The 24,598-nt window shown below is 40.3% G+C and overlaps 1 protein-coding gene across 3 annotated transcripts in view; it reads left to right on the top strand.

Annotated features, from left to right (window-relative positions):
- Positions 1-4,742: 4,742 nt before the first annotated feature.
- Positions 4,743-24,598, top strand: part of NOX4 (NADPH oxidase 4) — a 114,797-nt gene continuing 94,941 nt past the window's right edge. For all 3 annotated transcript variants that reach the window (XR_010621835.1, XM_065729975.1, XM_065729977.1), the window contains exons 1-7: positions 4,743-4,886; positions 5,289-5,384; positions 15,065-15,175; positions 16,280-16,364; positions 17,012-17,109; positions 19,010-19,037; positions 21,184-21,256. Coding sequence is in view for 2 of the 3 variants with exons in the window: in XM_065729975.1 (XP_065586047.1) it covers positions 4,830-4,886; positions 5,289-5,384; positions 15,065-15,175; positions 16,280-16,364; positions 17,012-17,109; positions 19,010-19,037; positions 21,184-21,256 (548 nt within the window). In the remaining variant the exon portion in view is untranslated. The remainder of the gene's footprint in view (positions 4,887-5,288; positions 5,385-15,064; positions 15,176-16,279; positions 16,365-17,011; positions 17,110-19,009; positions 19,038-21,183; positions 21,257-24,598) is intronic.

The following is a 24,598-nucleotide window of genomic DNA, read 5'->3' as shown; positions in this document are numbered from 1 at the left end:
TCAGTTTTCTACTCAAGATTTTGGATTGTGAAATTTGCTCCGTATTTTGTCTTCCAGTAGAAAACAAAACACAACTAGCATCCCCAGTCTCCTTTTCCTCAATGATCATCTCCCTTCTGTAGATGTGTGCTGTTGCCATTTGCTGAGCCTCCCTTTCTCCTTTCCCCCTTGCATTCCTGACTGCACAGTGGCTTACTTGGTGACTGCTTCCTTCCTTGACCCTGGTGAAGCACAGCACTTAAGAAACCTCCCTGAGATGGGAAGGCAATGCCTTCAGTGCATTAAGGAAGGTCCAGCTCTCCTGCTGTTGGGCAACTGCTTTAATCACTCAGCTGTTGTGCTGAAACTGCACTTTTCCTATTCTCTGTAACAAAACCTGAAAAACATATCCTTCTCTTCCCACAATCCCAGTGTTCAGGTTTAAATACTGGACATAATGGATCAGCACCCTTTGGGATACAGGCAGAAGTCAGGGGTTTGACTAAACCTAGACTGCAACAGAGCCAATGAAGGCCCCAGCTGGCTCCCCAGACTTGGAGGACACAGTGTGGGCAGCCACTACAGGATGACCACAGTACACTGATAGAGATACCTAGAAGTTCAGGTGATGAGACTCTGGATCAATCTCACATACTTGAGGAAAATTTATGTGCTGAATGTCTTCTAAGCTTTCAGTATTAGAGATCTAACACTTCAGCAAAGCAGTGTAAAGTACCTGAATAAGCTCAGGAAGAATAAGTTTGTGTGTTGCAGATGTTGGGAAGTAGACTTGGAAGGCAGATGAGATGTCAGGGGGCTGCTCTTGTAGCAGAAATAAGCTTACAAAAAAACTTCACATGCTCAGTTCTTAAGAGGGATGGCCTGTCTTGTCTGTGGTCTGTCCAACTGGTGGACAAAGCAAAAGTTTGTTGTAGCCAGAGAAACGATGTTGAGGAAGGCAAGGGATGAGCTAGCACTCAAGTGATCTTGAAATGTCATACAACTTTTCTAACTATTCCAGTTATAACTATAGCCATCTATAGCCATTTCTGAGTACTCCTACTAAGAAGTTTAAAACACATATACCTGGGAAGGAGTGTTGATTCAGCCACTTGCAAAGTCAGCCCTTTCTATGGAGGATGAAGAAAGTTGTGCTGAGGTCTTGCACTCATCTCTGCCAACCTGTTCCTTGGATACTGATTCAAAACGCTTCGAAGTTTGCAGGGAGAAAAAAAAGATAATGTTTTCATTGAATTATGGAATCAAAGACAGAAAGACATCCCTTGCTCTGTGCATAGGAATGATGTAGAATCCAGTGTTGACAAAAGCATGAGTCACATACTCCACATGCAGTATGGAGCTTATAAGTGGGCAGTGAAGTACAGTTGCTGGAGTGTGAGTCACCAGCTTCATGTGAGTGGGCAGTCAAATCCTGCATAAACTGATTTTTCAGAGACATTTCCAGTAGAATTCTGAAGTACAGTATATGGCAGGCATGCCCAACCCACAGCCCTCACACAGCCCAGCACAGCTTGCAATGCAGCCTGCTCCTGCTCCACACCATCATGGAGGCAGCATGCACACACCACTCAACAATGATCAAACACTGGTGTGCAACTAACCCTACCTGGGCTGAAACCAGGACAAGGAAAGGGAACAGTGCAGCTCTAACTCAAGTCATGGAAAATAATTTAATGCATGTTGATTCATGGCCTGAACACAGTCCTGGGAACAGCAACAAATGTGCAGCCATGCTTTCCATTGTGGTCAAGGAATCTGAGAACAAGTATAAAGATTGTAAAAAAAATATTATCATTTTTTGGTCTATTTGTCACTTCATTTTCAGTCAGTGTAAATACATGACCTGCAAATTTTCAAATGGAATTTAAGAGAGTTGCAATCAGAAATTCAACTCAAAAATCTGATCAAGTCTCTCTCCTGGACTTTCAAAAGACCTGTCTTAACAGAGAGAAATATTCCTTGCTTCGTAGTCACGCTTTGTTCACGCCAGTATTCCATTCCATTCTGTGGCTGTGTGACAGATGGCAGCAGAGGGATGGTCTGACAGAATGGCATCTGACATGGAAGTGTGTACGAAGCAAAGGTGTGTCACTGAATTCCTCCATGAAGAAAAAATGGCACCAATTCACATTCATCAATGCTGCTGATCGTTTATGAAGACCAAACAGTGGATGTGAGCACAGTGAGGAGGTGAGAGGTGTGTTTCAGCACTGGTGACAGTGACAGTGGGTCACCTCCGCTGATGCAGGCTTTTACAAGGACAGCATGCATGCTCCTGTTCATTGCTGACAAAAATGCAGAGCTAATGGTGATAACAATGTTGAAAAATGTGTTTTGTAGCTGAGAATTTACTCTATCAGTGTTATCTTATTCATTGTATCTGTTGCAGTTCCCATTGAATAATAAATAGGAGGCATTGCTTTTGGGAGTGACCAATATATTTGCGGAGCAAGACAATTCTTTGCTCAGTGCAGCCCAGGCAAGCCAAAAAGTTGGACATCCATGGTTTATGGCATAGGCAAATTATTTTGGTTTTGTTTGTACTACTTGTGGCACATGCTTTAGTCAAGGCCCCATGAAACATCTGACAAGTTTTATCTTCTGTCATTCTGACTCTGATGTACTTGTCTAGGTAAGGTGCATCCCCTTGTTCTCTGTAAGCAGCTTCCGTGTCTTTTAACATTCCAGTAGAAACATGGAAGTGAATGGAAATAGCAAACTAGATGCATAAGCTGAAAAGATTCTTCTGTTGTTAGAGATGCATTGGCATCAAATTATGGTTCTGGTGACTTTTAAATTTCAAAGTCTGTATTTTCCTTTTCACTAACTCTCCTTTTAGTGTCATTTGATGATGCAAAATAACTGCACCCCTCTGTCCCACTGATCCAAAACTTCACTTGCAGCTGTAGGAATCAAGCTACTTTCTGAGACAGACAAAAAAGCCCATCTAAGCCTCACCAAAGCTATGTCCTACTCATAGTCCTTAAACTTAGGGCTACATATGGGCCAGGCTGTCCATCTTTATAGGGACTGGAGAAAACAATGGGGCTTAGATTTCTCCTAATTTTCTCTGGACCTTTGGTATGCGGATCATAAGGAACAAACAACATGGCTACTTACCCAATTTTAAGAGGTAGACAACCAGTTAAAGCTGGACAGGATGAGAACTCTCTGGGCTGCTACTTGGACTTGACATTCTGTGAAGAAACAGCCTTGCTGCTGCTGTCTCAAAGAGCAGCCTGAGCACCACGATGCATGCTGCAGAGAGGAAGTGCTCTTGGTGAGGAGGTTGAAATTAAAAGCTGCTGGGAACAAAGATTTTTTCAAGTTTCAGTGTAAAAGTCAGTACCTAGAGCAACCTTCATCCAACAAAAAACCAGGCCAAACCAAAACATGAAGCCCACCACAGAAAGCACACCAGTTGCAAGGTAGAGCAGTCATAACTTCAGACATTCTAGATGTGGAGCTGCCCTGGGTACTCCTCCCTGAAGCTGGATCAAGCTCCAGCCCTGAAAGTACTCAAGGCCAGAGTGAATGGGGCCTTGGGAAACCTGTTCTAGTGGGAAGTGTCCCTAGACATAGCAGGTTGGAACCAGATCACAGAATCATAAGAATTTGAAGGGAGATCACCAAGTCCAATCCATTGCTAAAGCAGGTTCGCCAGAGTAGGTCTGACAGGAAAGTGTCCAAGTAATTTGTGAATACCTGCAGAGAAGGAAATTCCACAACCCCCCCTGGGCAACCTGTGCCAGTGCTCTGTCACCCTCACTCCTCATGTCTGTACAGAATTTCCTATGCTCTAGTTTGTGCCTGCTGCCACTGGACACCACTGAAAAGAGCCCAGCCCCATCTACTTGACACCTGTCCATTATTCGTAAGCATTGATAAGATCCCCTGTCAATCTTCTCCAGACTCAAGAGTCTGGGACTTCTCAGTCTCTCCTTGCATGGGAGATGCTACAGGCCCTTAATTGTCTCTGTGGCCCTACACTGGATTCTCTCTGGGGAGATCCCTCTCTTTCCTCAACTGGAGAGCCCAGAACTGGACACAGTATCCTAAATGTGGCCTCAACCAGAGGTGACTGGAGGGGGAGGATCACCTCCCTCAACCCGCTGGCCACACTCTTCTTAATGCACATCATCCGACTTCTGGCCCCAAGACACACTGCTGGCTATGGCCAGCCTATTGTCCATCAGGTCACCCAGGTCCATCTCGGCAGAGCTGCTCTCCATCAGGTCTTCCCCTAGCACACATAAAGGCGGCCTTTAAGGTCCCTTTCAACCCAAACCACTCTGTATGGGACGCGGTACATGACGATCCCACCTCACCCTTGAACAACCAGAGACACCTGAGGGCGCAGATTCAAACCCACAGCAGCCCAATCTGCCCCTCAAGCCCCCCCCACACAGCCTGTTCCTCAGGCAGCCTCTTTGTTTTCCCTCTACTCTCCGCACCTCTCCGCCACATTTTGGGGAGGGCTCACACCACAACTCTTATCCAGCTGCGGGGGGGGGAGGGGGGGCGGATAAAGACGAGGAGCCCGCCGGGACAGGGGTCCAGCCCCACTCTGAGGTGAGGGACCCCAAACCCGCTGTGGGGGGCCGCTCCGCTTAGGGACAAAGCTCCCGGACCCCACAGGGAGCAAGGCAAAGCCCGTCCGGAGCGCAGCCCCAGCGGCCGGAAGACAGGGCGGGGGGTGAGGGGTGGGGAGAGGGGAGGACCGTCCCAGCCCGGCTGAAAAGGAGGGCTCGCTCGCCCGTCGCCCCCACCGCCGGCACCCCGCGAGCCCCGCCGGCGCTGCTCGTGGTGGGGGCGGCGGGCAGAGCACCATGGCCGTGTCGTGGAGGAGCTGGCTGGCCAACGAGGGGAGCAAGCACCTCTTTCTGGTAGGGCGCTGCCTCGGGTGAGGTGAACCCGGCGCCGGGTGGGCGGGCGGGCGCGGCGTGTCCCGGAGCGGGCAGCGTCTGCTCTTTGTTAGCCCTCGTGGGCGAAGTTTGGGGTAGAAATGGAGGGGTCCGCAGGTCCTGCTCCTCCTGCCTTTGTCTCTGGTTTCGTGCGTTTCGTGCTTTGGAGGCTCCCGGGAGCCCTCAGGCAGAAAAGCTTTGTGTTTTCAGTGTCAGCCTAAGCGCCTCGCCTAAAGGCTGTCCCTTCACGTGTGTTACTGTTAAAGTACTTCTCACTGCTCTGAGCTTTTTGCATTTCAAAACCTTGCGTGTAACTTAAGAACGGAATTAATAGAGCAAAGTCTGTACGTATAACTTCCAGCCTCTCTTTTCTTTTGATTTTAGTTTTTCTGGCTCTCGCTGAACGTGTGGTTCTTCTGGAAGACCTTCCTGCTCTACTGCCGAGGGCTGCAGTATTACTACCTGCATCAGATGTTAGGGGTGAGTCACCTGGACGCTGCTTTGATCTAGAAAATCGGGATTGTGGCAGAAAGGAAAGGGACAGAAAGCGTTTCCAATGACAGAAAAATGCCTGCAAGCCCTGCAGAACTGGGGAAGATCAAATAGGAGATTACTGGGAGGCTGCTGGCAAATTGTGTAGCAATAGAAATTGCCAGTGCTGAGAAGAGCCACTCAAGTGTTGGAGGGCAGTCCTGCCTTCCCTGCTTTCTGCAGGCAGGCTCAGGGGAACACTGTCGCTCAACAGACTGAAGCCCAACTTCTGTCATCAAAACATTAGCCAAGCTGATAGGGACGTGCTCTTTTTAATCCCAGCTTGCTTCAGGATCTCTCGATAAGTTTTGGTTCTTTTCTGTCTCAGGTTGTTGTGCTCGCAGGTTCAGTGTAAGTCATTGTAGTTATACACATTTTGTTACGTTTTATGACAAAAAGCCTTGGAAGGTGAGTGATACACTGAAGATTTGACAGTTGACTGTAACATCCACCACCATCAGAAAAATTCATAAAGTTAGTTTTGGGGAAGTGAGATACAGATCAGTACTACATCCACGGTTGCTTGGAATGGCTTTTATCCAAAGAGGTAGATTTGGTGATAACAATTTTCTGAAAAATTCTGTTTAGAGTTGCTCAGGATTTTAGAATCCAGGTGTGAATAATAGCACCCACATTAATAATGTGGTGCCTTGTGATATTGTGGATTTCAATGGTAAGTTGACCTGCAGCAAAAACAGATGTGCTGTATGTCCTAACCTGTCCCAACCTCTGTGTTTTATCTTTGGCAGATCCAGTATATATTTTTTTCATATGGTTGATAGCATTACCAGAAGTAGCCAGTTCAGCAGATCCTTGGGTAACTTGCTTGAAAGTGAGCTGACGTGGTGATTATGCTTGTCTGTTTTTTTCTTCTTACTGACTCAGTTGTGTCCAAGCAATCAATCTTTTGCACAGATAGTGGATGAACATGGGAATTTAAATATTTGCATATTTTGCAACGATGGCTTTTTATGAGGAAAAAAGCAGAAAACGTGTTTAATTTTGCTGTTATCTCTAATGGCTTTGCAGCCCAGTGCATCCATTTGAAAGCAGTTTTGGTTCCTGACAGAAGGAGTGGGTTGTTTATAAAGCAGATCTTCTTGGGTCAACATGTTGGGTCAGGTTGTCAACTGATATCAGTCAGCAAAGTTCCTCTCAGTTCAGAAGACTCATCTGCCTTGTGCCAGCTCATCTTTTGTTATTTATTTATTTTTGCTTCAAAAATGAACCAATTAATACACTGCAGTTGGACCTTTGTGTTCAGCACCTATGAGATTACTCAAGCCACAGTTTCAATGTCTTGGTTAGGAGATGAGGGCCAGGAGGCCATGTGGTTAAGTTTGTCTAACACGATTTCTTCAACTGTGGGAATTTAGAAACTTTTAAAAATTAAGAGGGAAGTAAAGAGCTATGTTGATCAAAGCTCCAGAATTAATTGAAAAACTTGAGAAATATTAAGCACTGTAAAGCATTCCTACAATTCAGTTATTTATGGTTTGTCTAAGTATTATATCTAGATGCTGAAGTTAGCTTTCCCCTCTTACTTCTAATATGTTTGTATGCGTGTGTATAAATCATACAGATTGGTTTTAAAGAGTTGGAAAAAGTTGAGCCCAGCTTTAGCCTCTTTAGGAAACAGGGTGAGCACAGCTGTACTACAGTTGCTGTGAAAATCCCACATGGATATTTGCTCCTCTGCTTTCTGTACATCAGCCACTGGCCATCTCTTGGTCGAACTCTATAACCAGCATCATTTCTCCTCCATACATGGATGAGTGCCTTGCAGTGTATCTGTCTGCTGTTTCCCAGTGTTTAAAAACTGGGACATTTGGATGAAAGTTCCTCAGCTGGAATTCTGCAGTTGTTGTTCTTTTTTGTTTGTTGGGGGTTTTTTTGTTTGTTTTTGTCATAGCAAGGTGAACCTTTTTACAGACAGTTCCCTGAAAATTATTTCATTTTTCCTTCTGGGTAATGGCAAACAGGCATGCATTTTTCTTAATTAGAAGAAAAAAAAAAACAACTGAAGATCTTGTGTCTTGTTGAGGTCTACTTGGGAGTTTTTTTCCCCTTTTGTACACCATATTGAAGTAAAATCTTAAGAGTATTCTCACTTACAGTGCTGAAAGATTTGTCACATGTAATGTTATTGTTTTCCAAGTAACAGGATGGAGAACAAGAAGTGTTGTAGAAAAGGAGATAACGATACGAAATAAAGTTTCAGGCTCGAATGTCTGGAATATATTCAACTTTGCCTTGTTTTTACACTATTACTTTCCCATGTGAAGTATGTGGTTATTCTTCCCTTCAGCTGTCACTGAAATGGTTCACTTTCCATCAGCCTTCAGCAGAAGAAGGAAGCCCAGTTTTGTTTTCTGTTTGTATCCTCTGTGACCTTAAGCAAAATGCTTAGCTTGAGATGTTAAAGTTGTTTAGGTACTGAACTCCTTAATTATTTCTCTGAATCCATCTGGTGCTTCAGTGTCTGTGGAAAGGCAGTGATGGCACAGTGGTGTCCTGGGTGTGCAAGGATAGGTCAGAAATGATGATGTATTTAGGGAGAGCACATCACTAGACACTACAAAATGTTGTGTATAAATTTATGTTGAATCAGACATTATCACTTCACTTAGTTTGAATCTTGATGAGGAGGCCATGAACTATTGTGGATTCTCTATCCCTCAAGGTTTTCATAGGATCATTCAGGTTGGAAAAGACCTTCAAGATCTTGAAGTCCAAACATTGACCTGACTTGCTGTGTCCAGTACTAAATTGTGTCCCTTAGTGCCATGAAAACAAATTGGGCAAAACTCTGAGCAAGCTTAGTCTGAATTTCATGTTGAACTTGCTTAAAGTAGGAGGTTGGAAAAGAGACTTCCCAGGGTCCCTTCCAATCTGAGTGATTCTCTGATTATATGACTATTGCAGGATAAATTAAACAAGAACCTAGTAGATGTAAAAACCATCTCTGGTACTTCTGTGGTGATGAACTTTCTCTTTTGATAACTGCTTGTAGCACTGCTGATCAAATCTTACATTTGCAGCTGCATGTTCAGGAATGTGATACAGATGAAGAAACTCAATTTTGTATCATTTAATAAGTGCCTTTTGGCATTATGTAGCCTAAAGAAGAGAACGGGAAGGTACAGAACAGGCACTGGTTGCACTGAAGAGGGTAGCGAAGAAGAAAGGAATATTCTCATCTCTGTATGATAGGCACTACAAGACATAGTAGGTGTAAGTTACAGAAAGGAGAATTCGTGGATTACTTAATGTGACTTCATTGTTTTCAATGTTAGAGAGTTTATGACTTGTCAGGTAAATTGCCCAGATGATTTATTTCCATTCAGACTTCCACATTTTTCCCTTCTCTCTAGCTGCACAGAGCATTTTCCAAACAAGTTTGCTTGCATCTGACCAACAAATTTAGTCCTATATTCACAGTTGGCCTTATGATAGAACTTAAATCTTGCTTTTGGCAGCATTGAACAAAATACCTGTTTGTTGTTGCTTGGCTTAATTGAATGCATCAGTACAGTATAGGGGCTGACCTGCTGGAGAGGACCTCTGCAAGTAAGGACCTGAGTATCCTGGGGAGCAACAGGTTGGCCAAGAGTCAGCAGTGTGCTCTTGTGGCCAGGAAGGCCAATGGAAGGAGCAATGGGTATGAAATAGAGCATAGGAAGTTCTGTAAAAACATGAGAAAAATCTTTCCTGTGAGGTGGCAGAGCTCTGACACAGGCTGCCCAGGGGTGATTGTGGAGTCTGACCTGCTGTAGGGAACCTGCTTTAGCAGGGCTTGGACTTGATATTCTCCAGAGTTCCCTTTGACCTCTGTGGTCCTGCGACTTCTCTGTGAACAGAAGGAGTGCTGGACTTATTTTCTCAGCCAAGTCTTTCTTTCTTTCCCTTTTCCCTAGTCCCTGCTCAAATTACTTGAATGTATCAGGTTGTTGTTAATATGGTAAGCTTTGGGATTTCACAACAAATGGAGAAAATGTGTTCACAGAAGGATCTCTTCAGGAAAGGATTGAATCTGAGGGTGTGACTGTAAGGGGAAGTACTGCCCCACTTTCTTCTGTAAATTCACCACTTTTCATACTTAAAAACTTTCAGTTACATTTTGATATCTTTATTTATTACTTGGAATACATTCTGGATGTTCTAGTAACTTCTGTTTATCTCATAATTTATCATGACAATTGAGATTTTGCTCATTTTGCCAAATTTTGCTTTCACTGATGCTTGTGCATTAACAGTGCTGTTTCCCTTGCATACATGAGCGTGGAAAGGAATTGTTTATATTGACCCTTTATTTTCTTTAGTATAAGTGTGCTTTTACTGTTTAGTTGTCTGATAAACAAGGTGCCTGGGATTTGTTCTTCAGGTAATTACACGCAACAAAAATGTTTACTCATAGATCTATGTTACTATGGTTACTGCATACGTTTGTGTATATATGTGTGTTTCCTAGTAAAGATTGAGAGTGTTAATCCAGAATACTTTTTTTTGATAGTCTCCTTGAATTTGTAAACAGATCTTTTTGTGTGTTTTCTTTCCCTCATTCTTGCTGGGTTTTGTTTGTTTGTTTATGTTGTTGGTAATTAAAACATTTTTTTCCTTCATCCCTTTGTCCTTCCTGGCCAGCTTGCAGTTCAGCATTGTTTCTAACATTGTAACTTCATAGCCAGTGAAGATCTTGGGTTTTGTACTGCATGGTTCTCATGCTTGCATTTCGTTGTGGTTTACTTTTTTAAGTTCATGTGGCAGTAGTCCTGTGGAGGACACTTAAGTTTCTAACATAGGCAACTTCCACTTTGTTGTGAAACTTCCGACAGCAGGAGTATTAGAGTGGAGGTACCTTTAAAAGAGTACTGACATTTTGACCACGTTATCGTGTTAATGTCATTGCTCTTCTGAATTGAAGAATCATAGGATCACCAAGGTTGGAAAAGACCTACAAGATCATCCAGTCCAACCATTCACCTGTCACCAATAGTTCTCACTATGTTCCTCAACACAATGTCTAAATGTTGAATGCCTCCAGGGTTGGTGATTCTACCTCCTCCCTGGGCAGCCCATCCCAACACTTGACTGCGTGTCGATCAGCACATAATTACTGCCAAAATATTTCTTCAGTTGAAGAATGAAGGTTTCCTGTATGAGACCAACAGTAACGTGTCTTGATATAGCTTGCTTACACTCCAGAAGAATGATTTTACAGACTTATCCACTGTGTTTGGGTGAGGGTGAATCGTTCAGCATAAAGGAAGCCTTAGTAGAAGGAGTCGGATCACGTCTGTGCAACTGTGACTCAGACAGGGCAATAAGCAACTTAGTGCCATGGCCTGGAGTAGCAGTGTGTGGTGGCTCTCCTTGGGGCTTTAGTACCTTTAGTCCCTTGATTCATAACTGATCTTCTGGAGTTTAGGTCATGCTGCACCTCTCAGTCATCTGTTCAAGCTATTGTTGCAAATTAGTGTTCAAGTTAGTGTCACTTTGTTAGGTTGCTGCAGAAGGTTGAGTTGAACACTTGAATTTTGGGAGGTAACTTGAAATGTTTTCCAGTCCTTGTGAGTATCATTCATTCAGACTGGCACAAAGAGTATTATATTTAAAAAATTGTATTTCCTGGGGTCAAGATTATAACAGATTGATTAAAACAGGTGAACATTTGATCTGAAATCTTGTGAGTGTCGTTTGTCAGGAGATTATCAGAGAAACTGAAAGCTAATACTGAATTCCAGATTAAGATATTTACTTTCTTTAGGTTGCATGACTGTTTTAAGCTGAGTGAGAAGAATATCTAGAGCAAAGGGACTGTATATAAGAAAAAAAGAATATGATATGAGATAAGAAAGAGAAGAAAACTTTTAAGGATTGCCTGATAGGTGTGGTTCAAGCATCAGTATTGATTCTTGGTACTGCACAGAAGATAAACTGTACCTCATAAAAGAACTAGAAACGTTACCATTGCCCACTCCTGATGTTTCTCTCTCTCTACACCAGATCCAAGTCTTGATTTATAAATGCAAGCAGAAGGCTGCATTTGAGTTGGCATAGAAAATGGAGCTTCTGCTAAGTACTTTTTCATGTAAAGAAGTGCAGTTGTTTTCTTATATATATAATATGTTTGAATCACACTTATAAAATATGTATATATTGCACCACTAAATCTTAGAATAATTTTAAAGGATTGCAGTATCACAAGATGACATTTACATAGTCTTGCCAGCTAGATTTGACATGTCTAGGGTTTATAACTGCTATCCTGTACAATTCAGATCTGTCCTTCATCTTAGCTTATACATGCTCTGTTATCGAAAAAGAAGAGTATTCTGTGAAGAAAAGGAAGCTGGGTCAAATGGAGAGTCATTGTGTAGCACAGTTTTGTGCCTAGGGAAATATTTTTAGCTGCTGCAGTACTTATTTGGGGAGGTGGTCTTCAGAAACTGTCTCTAGGCCAACGTGTTGCATATGGATCTTCCCTTCAGGTTGTCCTGAATCATAGAATCATAGAATGTCACTGGATGTGGTGCTGGGCAGCCCGGTCTGGTGGTTGGTGGCCCTGGCCATGGCAGGGAGTTAAAACCAGATCGTCTTTGAGGTCCTTTTCAACCCAGGCTATTCTATGATTCTGTGATAATATCCTCTGTTGGAAGGGTCCCATGAGGATCATTGGGTCCAACTCATGGATTTGAGGAAGTTAAGAGGAAGTCCTTCAGAGAGAGAGTCAAGGGTGATATTTTTCCCACACCATGATTTGGTTAGGATTATTGCATGCAAATAGTGAAGGCCTGAGAATCAGAAATATCACATTTAGGTATGGAAGTATGCCTGTTATTGTGCCATTTTTCCTACAAGATACGATTAAAAAGGGAGATAGGAAAACCAACAAATATTGCTCTGAATTCTCCTCTAGAATGTGTTTTGCAACCATGTGTTGAATATTAGATTTTAGACCTGCAGTTGCAGCTCATGTTCATCTTGTTTATAGCTAACAAACTTCAGGGAATTCTGTGGCACGCAGTAAATTATTTTAGCCCTCAAATACTGAAATATTTTCTCTCACTACAGAGAAACTCACTTTGCTACCAGCAACGCTCAGAACATCCGATGAGGGCTGACTGTGCTTTGCTGTCCTAGTTAGCACGTTATGTTAGCATACGGCAGGCAGTGATAGCTGGAGAACTGTGTTCCTCATATATCTCTGGAGCCTTTTTCTGCTGCCATGTAGTAGGAAAATGCTGATTGCTTTGTACTTGTGTGGAGAAGAAATCTGGCCTAATTTTTGGGATATCAGTTTCAAGTTTAATAGTGAATCCAGTTCCCTACTACAGGTACTGTAGGCTTCCTTTGTGAATGTTTTTTTCTCTGTTTTTGATCCTGTAGCAATTTCATATGCATATACTTGAATTAGCACTTTGTTTTCCTTAATGAAATGATGATCTTAGGAAAAAGAGAGTATTACAATTCTCTCACTTTTGAGCTAGTTAGTATTGCTTTGTATTTTCTTCTAGAAGCAATGTTGCCTGGGAGCAAAAAATCTTCTATTCTACCATTGTTTCAATGGTAGAAGGCTCCAATTCAGTGTTACAATCCAGGAATGCACTATGTTAATTTGTTATTATGCCACCCAGTCAATGCAGAGGAAGTCAAAAAAAGAGACCACTTGGAAACCATTTGGAAAGAATTAGCTTCATGGGGGTATTGTAAGCCTTCGGATATACGTTAAGAGCAAATGTAGTGCTCTGTTCTTCTTGGACTTGCATGAGTTGTGATTCTCAGAATTGCTAGCTGTATGTCTTTACCATTGTTCTCAAATTGCTCATGAGCTTCTTCTGGCATACGTTGTCCAGTTTTATTTCTTAAGAGTAAAACCTTAAATGAACCATTCATGAAACTATTTCAGTCACATTTTCCTAGAAGTGCACTGTGTTTCTGGAAAAGTCATTTCCTGCTTTTTTCTTAACCTTTGTACGGATGCTGATAGCACTGATTTGGATTTAATGGAAGGTGATTGTTCACTAGGAATGACTCTGTGAATTCATATTTACTATTTGTTAAATAATGGCATAGAAAAACACAAAGGAAGATTAGTAGGGTGTTGTATTTGACAGGTACTGTGTTGCCAAAGTTTGCATTTCACTGGAAATAACTCTACTTCAGAATATTCCAAACGAGACTGTTCTGTTAAAGTTTTGCAAATACACTATTTGTGCCTGATAAATGATAGTTGATACATTGCACGACTGATTTCTTGCCTGGTTTTTGTCTAAACTAAGACAGCATAAATTCTGCAGAAACTCATGTAGGTCATACAACAGAAGTTATTACACTTAAGTACAGTTAGAAAATTGGAACAGGTTTTTGGGTTTTTTTTTTTTTGTCTTTTGCGTCTTTGTTAAGAGATAGAAGGAATAATTCACTTTAGCTCTGAGTTTTGTATAAACCTAGTTCTAAATATTATTTCTCAAAATGTGCTCTTTTATCGCTGCAGTTCTTTGACACATCAGCCAGCTGTAATAAAACTGCATGTATGTGCTTTGAATGTATTACATTTTTAGCTTAGAGGGAAGGTTAATGAAGACAGACTTGTATAATGCAAGTGGCACACTGTGGAGACATTTCACTTCGTCTTACATCTAATGTTTTCAAGGGTACTGCTGGTTTCTCTAATAGTCTGAAAACACTTATTGATGTTTTAAATTTGCTTTAGACCATAATGTTGTCAGAGATAAAGCCAATGTGGGCAAGGATGAAGAGATACTTATTATAGTTGTACACATTGTTGTTAAATCATACTTTGAAGTGGAATTTTCAGTTGGCTGGAGCTGTGGTGGTTGTCCAGATCTACCTGGGAGAAGAGAGGTACATGAGAGTTACTAATCCTACAGAGTTACATCAGTTTTTTGTTAATTTCTTTAAGAATTGGGAAACTTGGATTTAGAGAACACTGTAAGAAATATTGTTCTAGAAATCTGTTGACATTCTAAAAGCACCTCTTCTAAAAGCTAGTAAATGGTAATTCAGCCTAATAGCTAGGAGAACAATGGCACATTGAAACTTCTTTAAAATTCATAAATGAATGAGAAACTATAATAAGCTGAAAAAATACAGAATTATGACACTAATGTGTGCTTTGTTCCTTTATTTGACAAGTGTTTTTGTTCTAATTATGTAAGTTCCAAATATACTGGCAAAAGCATTAGGGAAATTAGATTTCATTAATTTTCCACATTCTGAGTAGTTAAGGGAACCTGCTTACTTTGGGTCCAAATGTGGCATGGAACAGTGTGAATGCATGAGCAATTCAGTGATGATGCCCTGACAGTCCTTGAAACAATATTACCACTTCAGTTGAAACCAATCTCTTAGGCTCTTTCATAAGTCTGATTTTAATTCAGCATTTATTTTGAGTATTTTGATGCAAAGGTGGGAGCTGTTTCCCCTCAGAGACCAGGGTAGTGTGCCACGTGTGCAGTTATATGTGTAAAACATTATGAAACATCACTGTTCTGATCAGCCAAGAGAACACGGGAGCTATTTAAGCAGAAATAGAAAGAGGACATTTAGTACTGTTTAAACTGTTAAGATATCCCTGATATCTAACTCTTGCTGTATTTGTTCAGCTAGGATTGTGTGTTAGCAGAGCTTCAGCATCTGTCCTCAATCTCAACTGCTGCCTGGTCCTGCTCCCAATGTGCCGCATTCTCTTGGCCTTCCTCCGAGGATCTCAGAAGGTGAGTACTGTCCTCAGAGTGCAGCACTTAGGAGGTAAAGTACCCTAGTTTAAATTGTCTAAACATAGTAAGAAATAAATCAGTTTTAATAGTGTTTATTATGTAATATATGCCAACGTGGTGCAGTAGCACAGATATTCAGGCTGGACCAGATTCTGAGCAACCTGACTTAGTTGTAGATGTCCCTGTTCATTGCACGGAAATTGGACGGGTTGATTAAGGGTCATCTAGTCCAACTCAAATGATTTTATGGTTCTCTGAAACTCAGCCTCAGTTTATAACCTCATTGCCAGTAATGTCTTGACTGACATTATCTGGTTTGATTGGACTTGTTGCTATGAAGGTTTCTTGAAGTCTTTCTGATGGGATGTGGGCTTGCTGCAGAATAGCTGATGAGTGCCAGATAAGTTCTGCTACTTTCTCAACTCCAGTGTAGAAGACATCTGTGTCCCTGCTGTAATAGAATTGTGGTAGAGTTTAAGAGCAAAAAATTTCAACTCTGTATGACCTGAAATGTGCCACTGGAGATAAAATAATTCTAAATAAAAATACCCAGACTATTTTATTAGTTTTCACAGGAGGAAAAAAAACAACTTGTGGCAAAGCTAAGAGGACTTCTTTTCTATGTATGTATTCAGTAAAAGGGCTTGTTCATTATTCACTGATTTTTTTTTTTTTTGAAAGAAATGATTTTGGGGAAAATGAGTGCTTTCTAGATGACTGAAAATTGAACCCTCCGGTCCTATTCATCATGTGACAGTACCTGCAAGACGGGGTGCCTGTAGAAGCTCACTTGAGCAGTCAGTGACACCTGCAGCAATTAATGCTAGAATTTATGAATTTTAAGAGCAGAAGAGACATTACTTTGTATGCTCTTAATGTCTTTGTGTGGCATTTTTGTAACTGATGCAACTGAATGTTCTTAATCAGCACTTCAAAATTGTCTTATTCTCAGAAACCTGTAGTTTTTAGATGAGGCACTGTGCTTAGAAAGTTACTTAAAATTGCACAAGCTGAAGTTACTGTTCATTTCAACTGCTGTTAGTATTTTTTTTTCTTTGCTTTGTTTTAGAAGAGAGATTGCTTGAATTTTTCTCTTATTAGGTTGCCAGCAGGAAGACCAGAAGGCTGATAGACAAAAGTAAAACTTTCCATGTGACGTGTGGTGTTACAGTGTGCATCTTTTCAGGTGAAATCTTACTGTTCTGAGCAGTACATTCTTTGGGAACACATGGAGCAAGGCAGTATTTTGTGTTTTTCCTTGTGCAGTACATTTGGGGGTACTCTTGCTCTGTGCTTTGTGCTTTCTTGCTTTAAATTGTGAATGCTTTCTCAGCTGTGCATGGGTTTTGTTTTATTTTTCCTTTAAACACATGAAGTTACATTCTAGGTCTAAGGCTTTCCTTAGGATTCCAGTTTTTGGATGGAAATGGGAAGGTGAATGAGATCAGGTCAAAATCTGCCATTATTATGTGATCCTTGATAGTGCATCAGGAATTTGCATGAAGAATCAAGGTGCTGCAGTGTTCTGCAGTGGAGACCAATTCCCCATTCAATGAAGAAGAAACATTCCTTGATGGGCACCTTTGAATGTTACTTCTCAGCTGAAGCATTTCAATGCAGAAATTACTGCTATTGTGAAAAAAAAGGTCTTAAAACACAACTTCATGCTAGAAGTATCTAGTATCTTCTGTAGGCCCTGTTACATCCTTTGTAGCTGATAGGATTATTGGCATCTGAATAGCTACTTCTGTTTTGTTCAGGGCAACACACACCTCTTGTTGATCTCACTTTTCCTTTGTGTTCTGTTTTTGTTTTATTTTTAATTTGTTTTAGCCTTACATGTTGCTGCTCATCTGGTGAACGCTCTTAACTTCTCTCAGAATTACAATGAAGATTTTCTGGCAATAAATGCAGCAAACTATCGTGGTGAGGTGAGCCAGCTGTCCCTTTGTATTCTGATTTTAAATGCATAATTTAAATATTTAAGTGTTGGTATATCTAGTTGGATTGTACAATCCATCCTGTGATCTGTACTGCTGCTTTTTGCACTGAAAAAATTGCTGTATGGATTGCTGTGTATTTTATTCTTCTCTGGACAATGCATGTTTTGAGGATCTTGTTAAGCCAGCAATATTCATGCATAGCTTCAGGTGGACAATGCTGCCACCAGGTCCTTTAATCTTGCTCTTCGTTCTCCTGATTGTTTTCTGCTTCTCTCTGTTTCTTGTGTGGACAGAGCTGGAAGGCTTCTATTGCAGTTTTGAGGAAGAGACATTCTGCATTTCCAGTGTTGAGAATATAGTGCCGACATATACCGGGACTATGAGAGTAGTTGAGACTTGGAACTGATTTGCACTTCTAAACTGTGATGGGAACAGTAGTATGTGTGCTGAGAGTGGAATTACTTGTCTGCATCAACTGGGATGGAAGCTGATTTCTACTTACAGAAGTGGCTTATCTGCCTGTGATGCAGATCCTTTGAAGGCATCTGAGAGCCTTAGTCCCTTCTGTGTTTGGCACTGGAAATGTGCAGATTTCAGGATTAAGGTCAAAATCCAGAACTTTTTCTTCCCTGGGCTATGATCTTGTTTATATTCATTCTGGTCTCAAGTCTTCATTTCTTTTCTACCAAATTCATTGGGAAGGATTTAGAATGATCCCATCCCAGCTGCATCCTTTCCTGGAAAAGGAGAACTTGAGTCAGCCCAGGCTCCTAAGGACCAACAACCAAGGTCTTTTGCTCCCTGGGTGAATGACCTAATTCCTGAGCTATGCTATGGGAGGCAAACATACCAACACCAACTGTTCTGCTGAGATTCTGGATTGAACTCAAGTGTCTGCATGTGCTAGGAGTGGTCTAGTAGATATAATCTCATCAGGAAGGTTGGCAGGAGCTTGCCTCAGGGAAGAACCCGCCAGGGTATGGATGGCAGCCTCTGCTAAAACAGACTTAGGAATTTTGCAGTATAAAATGGAGATGAAACAAGTTTTTAGTAGCTCTAGGATGAGAGGCTCCTGGATTTTAGTACTTTAATAGCTGTCAAGCATTTCTGCTTGAATTCCTCTTAAATGTGTTTCATTAATTGAGATAAACAGTCTGGATGCTACTGGCATCCTGTGTTTGTGGTTGGAAGAGTGTGCGTATTTGGATGCAGATGATGTCAGGGGCATTCTTAATTTTTCCTGATTTGTATGAAAATGCTCATCTCCCCTCACTGCCTTTTGCTAGAATTTTGTTTATTAAAAGTCTCTACAGTGAAGACAAACGTTTCATGAGACTTAAGTACTGGGGAATGAGACTGTTTTCTGTGAGGATGACAAATCCCCTTGTCCACTCCTCAGAGAACTTCTCTGTTTTCATCTGTTTTCTTGTGAATGACACAGGAACAATTGGCCTTCTATTGTCACCTCCTTAGAGATCAGTCTTGCTTCGGTGGGGCCCACTTTTTGTGAGGTAGTTGGCAGTAAGATGCTCTTTCACTTAACTTCCAGATCTCTCACTCTGCTGTTCCTCTTTGTCTTTCCAAAGGTATGATGTACCTGAGTAAACTTAGGCTTTCAAGAAATAATTATCTGCAAAATTAACCTGGGTCCCAGTTTCATGATATCATATTTTGTCTTTGCTCAGGAAATGCAAAGGCAAAAGATTATGTTGAATTGCAGTCAGTATAAACTGCCATCCAATCCATTCCTACATCCAGAAATAGAGACGGCTTATACTATCTATTGTGTGTGAACTGTATGGGATACATATGAGCTTCTTTTTTTTCCCACATTATTCACATGGATATAAAATTTATTGACTGTTCTTCCCCTCTAATTGTTTTTTAGGACCCAAGGAAACTGCTTTTTGCTACTGGTAAGTCTGTTGAAAACCAGAAGAGAAATTTGGATGCTTTTCTTCATCAATCTCCAGACAAAACAATTTGATTCTGTGTTTGCATGCTGCATGCTATTTATGTTAATATAACCTGGGTTTGCTTACCCAATAGTCAGGAGGGAAGAGTTACATAAGCCTCTGTAGTAAGATGAGCAATATCTTCAAAGCTGTTGTTGTCCAGATGAGTCAGTAGAAAATCGTTAGTTTCAAACAGAGATTCTGCATGATATTAAAACCAAATTCCTAAATGATTCAATTTCTAGAAAACAGAAACACAACAAAAAAGCAGTCTTCTTGCTTCAGCAGGTTTATTAAAAAGGGTTTTTTTACTTCAGAGAAATTTAAACCATTACCCAGTATCAAGCTTCAGCACTTTTGAAGTGAAAATAAATAAAGACATATTTGGGGCAGGAATTTGAAAGAGAGCAACATTTTGGTTATGGAGGGGTTAGGCACAAGCCTGAGCTGTAGTGCTTTGCAGGTGGTCTTTCCTGATGTTATATCTTTCACTCTTATTTATATCAAAAGCAAAACTACTGACTTTGCAGCATTTAAAGCGAGACCCAAATGAATCAGTCTGAACAGCAGTGAATTTAGGATACTGATAAGGCCTGTAAATGTGTCAGTCTTGATAAGTTCACTATTTATTAGTGACTGGGGAAAGTGCTTTCCAAAAACCCCAAGCAAAGTTCACATGGGTTGGGAGTAGTGGTAGTGAAAAAGTGAAAATGTAGAAATGGGCGTTACTACAAATGAATTGGATGTATTTGTGTCAGAGGGGAAGTGGACTGCAGACTGCATATCTAAATAGATTAAGAAAGAGTTAAAGCATAGAGAATTGGAAGGGAACCACGAGGGTCATCATGTCCAAATCCTGGCTCCACATAGGACTAACTTTAAGGAAGGAGGCAGCAGAAAGAATACACATTTTCTAGTGCAACTATTTTTAATTGTAACCTTTCTATGTAAGGATGAAATTATGTAGTCTATGCAAAAACTTACACTGATAATCAGCCCAGGATTTTTCCTACAGCTTGTAAAAGCTGAGGAGTGATTAGAGACACATCGGATCTCAGTTATAAGACTTCTCAGCAAATGGACTATGAGTGGTTATGAAAGGATGAGATTGAAAATTGTCTCTTAATCACTAAAAAGTCTAAAATCACAGTCAATTATTTAAAACAAAAAAAAGGCTAGCTTGTTCTTAGGATAGGATGTGATCATAGGAAAAGATCCTGGACCCCCTAAAATCTTTTTTTTTAACCTTTGTACTTCCATGAAATCAGTTTGAGACACTTATATTCTGATGCTAAAGAGATATTTACATACCACTGTGCTTAGTGATTGGCCTAGCTGACTTTGCTTAAATCTAAGCACATGGTTTTTAGATTGACCAGGAATTGGACTTAAAAACTTCTAAGAGTTTACATTCTTCAGGAAGTGAAATTGTTTGATGTAATGTTTCATGGTTTCTAGGTTCTTAGTTCTCAGTTCAGATGCTTAGTTCCTCGGATAGCAATTTTGATGATATAGTGCTCGTCACTAAAGTGTAACTCTGGTTGGGATTTGTCCAATCTATCTTTAGGCAGATGATTTACTGTACTTTTTGGGCAGGATTCTACTTTGGGATGAGATGAATCATACCCTAGAAAAACTTAGCTCTCTCCTTTGACTGAAAATGGAGCCCAGGATAGACTAGTTCTGACACTGGAGCTCATATTTGAGCAGATGAGTCCAATGCTTAATTTTTTTTAGCCTTCTTCAAATTCTGGCTGTAGATCACTCTCACAGACCTTGCTCTACAGGCAACAATTTCAAGCATATTACAATGCCATAGAGAATAATTTCAGTCTCTTTCTCATTCCAGGATGAAATGGGTTGGCAAACAATTGCAGTGACAGCTTGCAATGAAATTGATTTGCTTGAAATTTTGTCCCTGATCAGGTTTGGAATTGTAGTATTCAACAGAGTTTAGAGTTTGGAATAAAAAAGAAATTCCAAAACTTGTGCAGTCAGTCTTAGAAATAAAGATACGGGATTAATTCTTAGACATCTGTCTGGTAGATAAGTATACCCCCCTCAAAAATCAAATGTAAGTTATATAAAGATAATATATTTGTTTTAGTTCCAGGTCTGACTGGAGTCATTATGGTGTTAGTGTTATTCCTAATGTGTACAGCTTCTACGTATGCCATCAGGTAAGATATAATCTGATCATTATGCTGAAGAATACTATTTAAGTAATCATATTCTTATACGGATTGGAGAGAGTGAAGGGCATGTGCAATATGAGATGAGAAACATTTTTTTATAACAACCCGCCTACACAAAGCAAACAAAACCAGAACTGTGCTACCAAAGTCTACCTAAGGCTTTTTTTTCCCCTTTTTTTTTTTTTTTTTTTAAGTTCCTCTTCTGGGCTTCAGGTTATCAAATATGTTCTTAATGTAGACGATACTTTAAAAGCTGCATGCATGACTGACTCAGAATTTAACTGCTGTGATTCCTGGAGGTTTGGTCCTCTAGTGAGTTCGTTTTTTGCACCAGCATTATTGAATATGTGTTGTTGTTCTGGTGAGCAGTACCTTGAAGAATCTACCCCAGCATAGTAGCCTTTTTATAGCTGTGTGTTCTGCTATTGACACAGTTTTTGGTGAATTAAAAGATTGTGTTAATACATCATCTCTGTTCTGCAAACACTGCTGGATATTTTGATTCAGTATCTTCAAACATAGAAGATCAGCTGCTGTGAGCTTGATACATAGTTTTGAACTATGTTAAAGTAATGTCTTCTCTTAGAAGCAGTGTTACTGGGTGCTGAATCAAGAAAGCAGTTCAGCAAGTACCTGTGCTGTTCTCCTAGCCAGTGGTACTTCCAGACTGAGAGGAAGTGGTGGGTACACAAGTACAGGGTAAGACTGGTACTCAAGGTAGCAGACAGCACTGCATGTGATGCAGTCCACACAGAGTGCTCTGCTTGCAAAAGAAAGCCAGTTTAAGGAGGATGGAAAAATGAAACAATTACTTCACACTGCAGCAGTGAGCCGGAACTGACTCTTGTTTTCTTCAAGGCCATGAGAAATTAGAGGGGAAAAAAAAGGAAACAGAGCCCCAGCTTTTACCAATGTTTGAGAAACTTAAGGAAATATTTTCAACAGCGCACATATTCTTGGATATAATAATTTTTAGGCTCATGCAACAAAGGTTTCCAGCTTTCCGAGTTACATCTTTGCTATTTCCTTCTTCAGTTACTATAACTGCAAATGTGTTTTTTGTACCATCTAGCCAGCAGAATCAAAGCTCTGAGCAGATCAGCTGCATCTACTATTGCTTAATCAGTCATTCTTATTTAGAGTTCTTTTTGTCCTGGGTTCTTTCTCAGGCGTATGGCTCAAGTTTGTCTTCGTGGTCTGTTTTTACTAAGGAAAAAAGCTTCTGTGTGCATCTGTCTCTCCCTTCTCTGTTTCTTTTTGTGTGGATTCTCAGGTGCTTAACAATGGCTAAACTTATGCTACAGTTTTTAGAAAAATTAATAGTAAATGTTCACTGCTTATCAGAAACTGGAAATTTTTTTTGATTTATTAAAGTTGTTCAGATCATACTGTCTTGGATTTCAGCCCTAACACATTCTTGCACACTGAACTGCTTAATCTTATGTGTTTTTTTCCATACGTTCCTCCTGAATTTTTTCTGTTCCTGATTTTCATGCCATTTTTATGTCTTTACCTGTTCAGTAAAATCTATAAGAACTGAGAGAATTGAATTAATTGTTAATGTTTTAATGGTGGAAAGTTGCAATTTGAAAATTTTTGTACCATGTCATGCCTGAGAATTGCATCACCATTTTTTAGTTCAGTAATTGTTTATTGGAAGGCATATGGAGTTGCCAGAAGATGCATTAAATCATGTGGGTAAATGTTGCCATTTTAGCTAACTTTCAATGTAATGTCAGTCAAGATCATCTCCTCTGAACACAATTACTAGCAATGTTGGAAACTGTATATTTAAAATGGCTCAGGTGGCATCTCTTTTTATAGTAAAGTACTCCAGTATTAAGTTTCATCTACTAAACTACTACATGTATCTTCTCTTTCAAAGCTCTCTTTAGCAGGGTTAAAAACATTTTTCCAAAGCTATGCTGTTTGCTGTATCTCTTTAAAAGTGTCGCACTTACATTGTCTTACATTTCTCAGTAAGCTCCCTCTTGCAGATATTCACCTGCTACATTCTAAAATAAAAAACTAAAAAATAAAAAAATTAAACCAGCAACTTGATCTCCAATTTCCAGGAATATGGGTTGCTAAGAAATAACATTCTTTCTTTTGGTTAATATCTATTTTAAGCTCTAAGAAGAAGGTAAAGAAAATAACACTGTGAAGAATTTGAGCATGTTAAATACTGTGTTCATCTCTAGGACAAAGTGTAAAAAGAATACAACTCAGAATATACAGTGATTAAAATGCACCTCACAGAAGAGGATCTTGATATCTTTTGTTTATGGAGGTGAGGCTGAGAGGACTTGATGGTGTTTAAGGGGAGCTGGCAGATCTGAGGAGCCATTTAAGAATCTGCAAAGAAAGCTGTGAAGAGGGTGAAGTGTTCAAGTGACTGGAAGCTGATGCTTAGGCATGTTCTGATCAAAGAAGTATGCTTTAATTAGTGATAATATTAGCTGTTGAAATCAACTTGTAGGAAGTTGGAATTGACTTTCTGTTGCTGAAATGTTGAAAACCTGGTCCATTTTTGAAAAAAAAAAAAGTGCTCAGGATCTAATAAAAATAAGTTCAATGTGTAGCTTCTGGTGTTCTAGTCAGATGCCAGAGTAAGCAAGAGTCCCAAGACCTGTTTCAAGTTTAGGGATAAGCAGGGGTATTCTTTCTGCCTTGTAATGTAATTTCACTCTTTACTTCCATCTTGCTAATGCTTGCTTCCACTGCTCCTTTACACTGATGAGTGACTGTAAAAATGCCTACTAGGCTGTGGGTAGTTACAAATGGTTTCAGCAGCCTCAAGGATGGAAAGGTGTTGGCGTGATGCTCAGTGTAGGAAGGATGGTGGGATGATGAAAAGTTCTGTTGTTGCTAGGTTCCTAAGAACTGCCCTTGCTTGGGTTTTCTTTCAGGTTACCCTCAAACAGATTATCAGAATTCATTTTTTTTCTGTCTTAAGAAATGAAACAAACCCCGTATTTACAGGAAAACAATGAGGTGTACATTTAAGATGTATCAAAACAAATGTAGCTAGCTGTTTATTTAACAAACTGTAGGAGGGGAAAACAATCTGGAAAAAGTTAGCTATCTCTGAAGGATTACTTCTTAAATGATATTCCCAAGAGTTAGGGTTGCTTTTTATTTAATAGTTGTTTTGGCTTATTTATCAGTTAGCTTTTTTGTCTTGGAAGGGACTTTTCTACCATGCTGTGAATGTGAGAAATGTTCGTGTCCTATGAAGAATTTTCTTAACCATTTGGTTGGATTGTTGTTGTTTTGTTTTGATGACTGTTTTACTCAGGAGAAAGTGAACAGGCTTAACACAAAACA

The sequence above is a fragment of the Cyrtonyx montezumae genome, unplaced genomic scaffold, assembly GCF_038088225.1.
Source record: "Cyrtonyx montezumae isolate F1298 unplaced genomic scaffold, pur_monq_1.0 scaffold_12, whole genome shotgun sequence".
NCBI lineage: Eukaryota > Metazoa > Chordata > Aves > Galliformes > Odontophoridae > Cyrtonyx > Cyrtonyx montezumae.
Note: the sequence above shows the minus strand (reverse complement) of the source record. Positions and strands in the feature narration are given on the sequence as shown.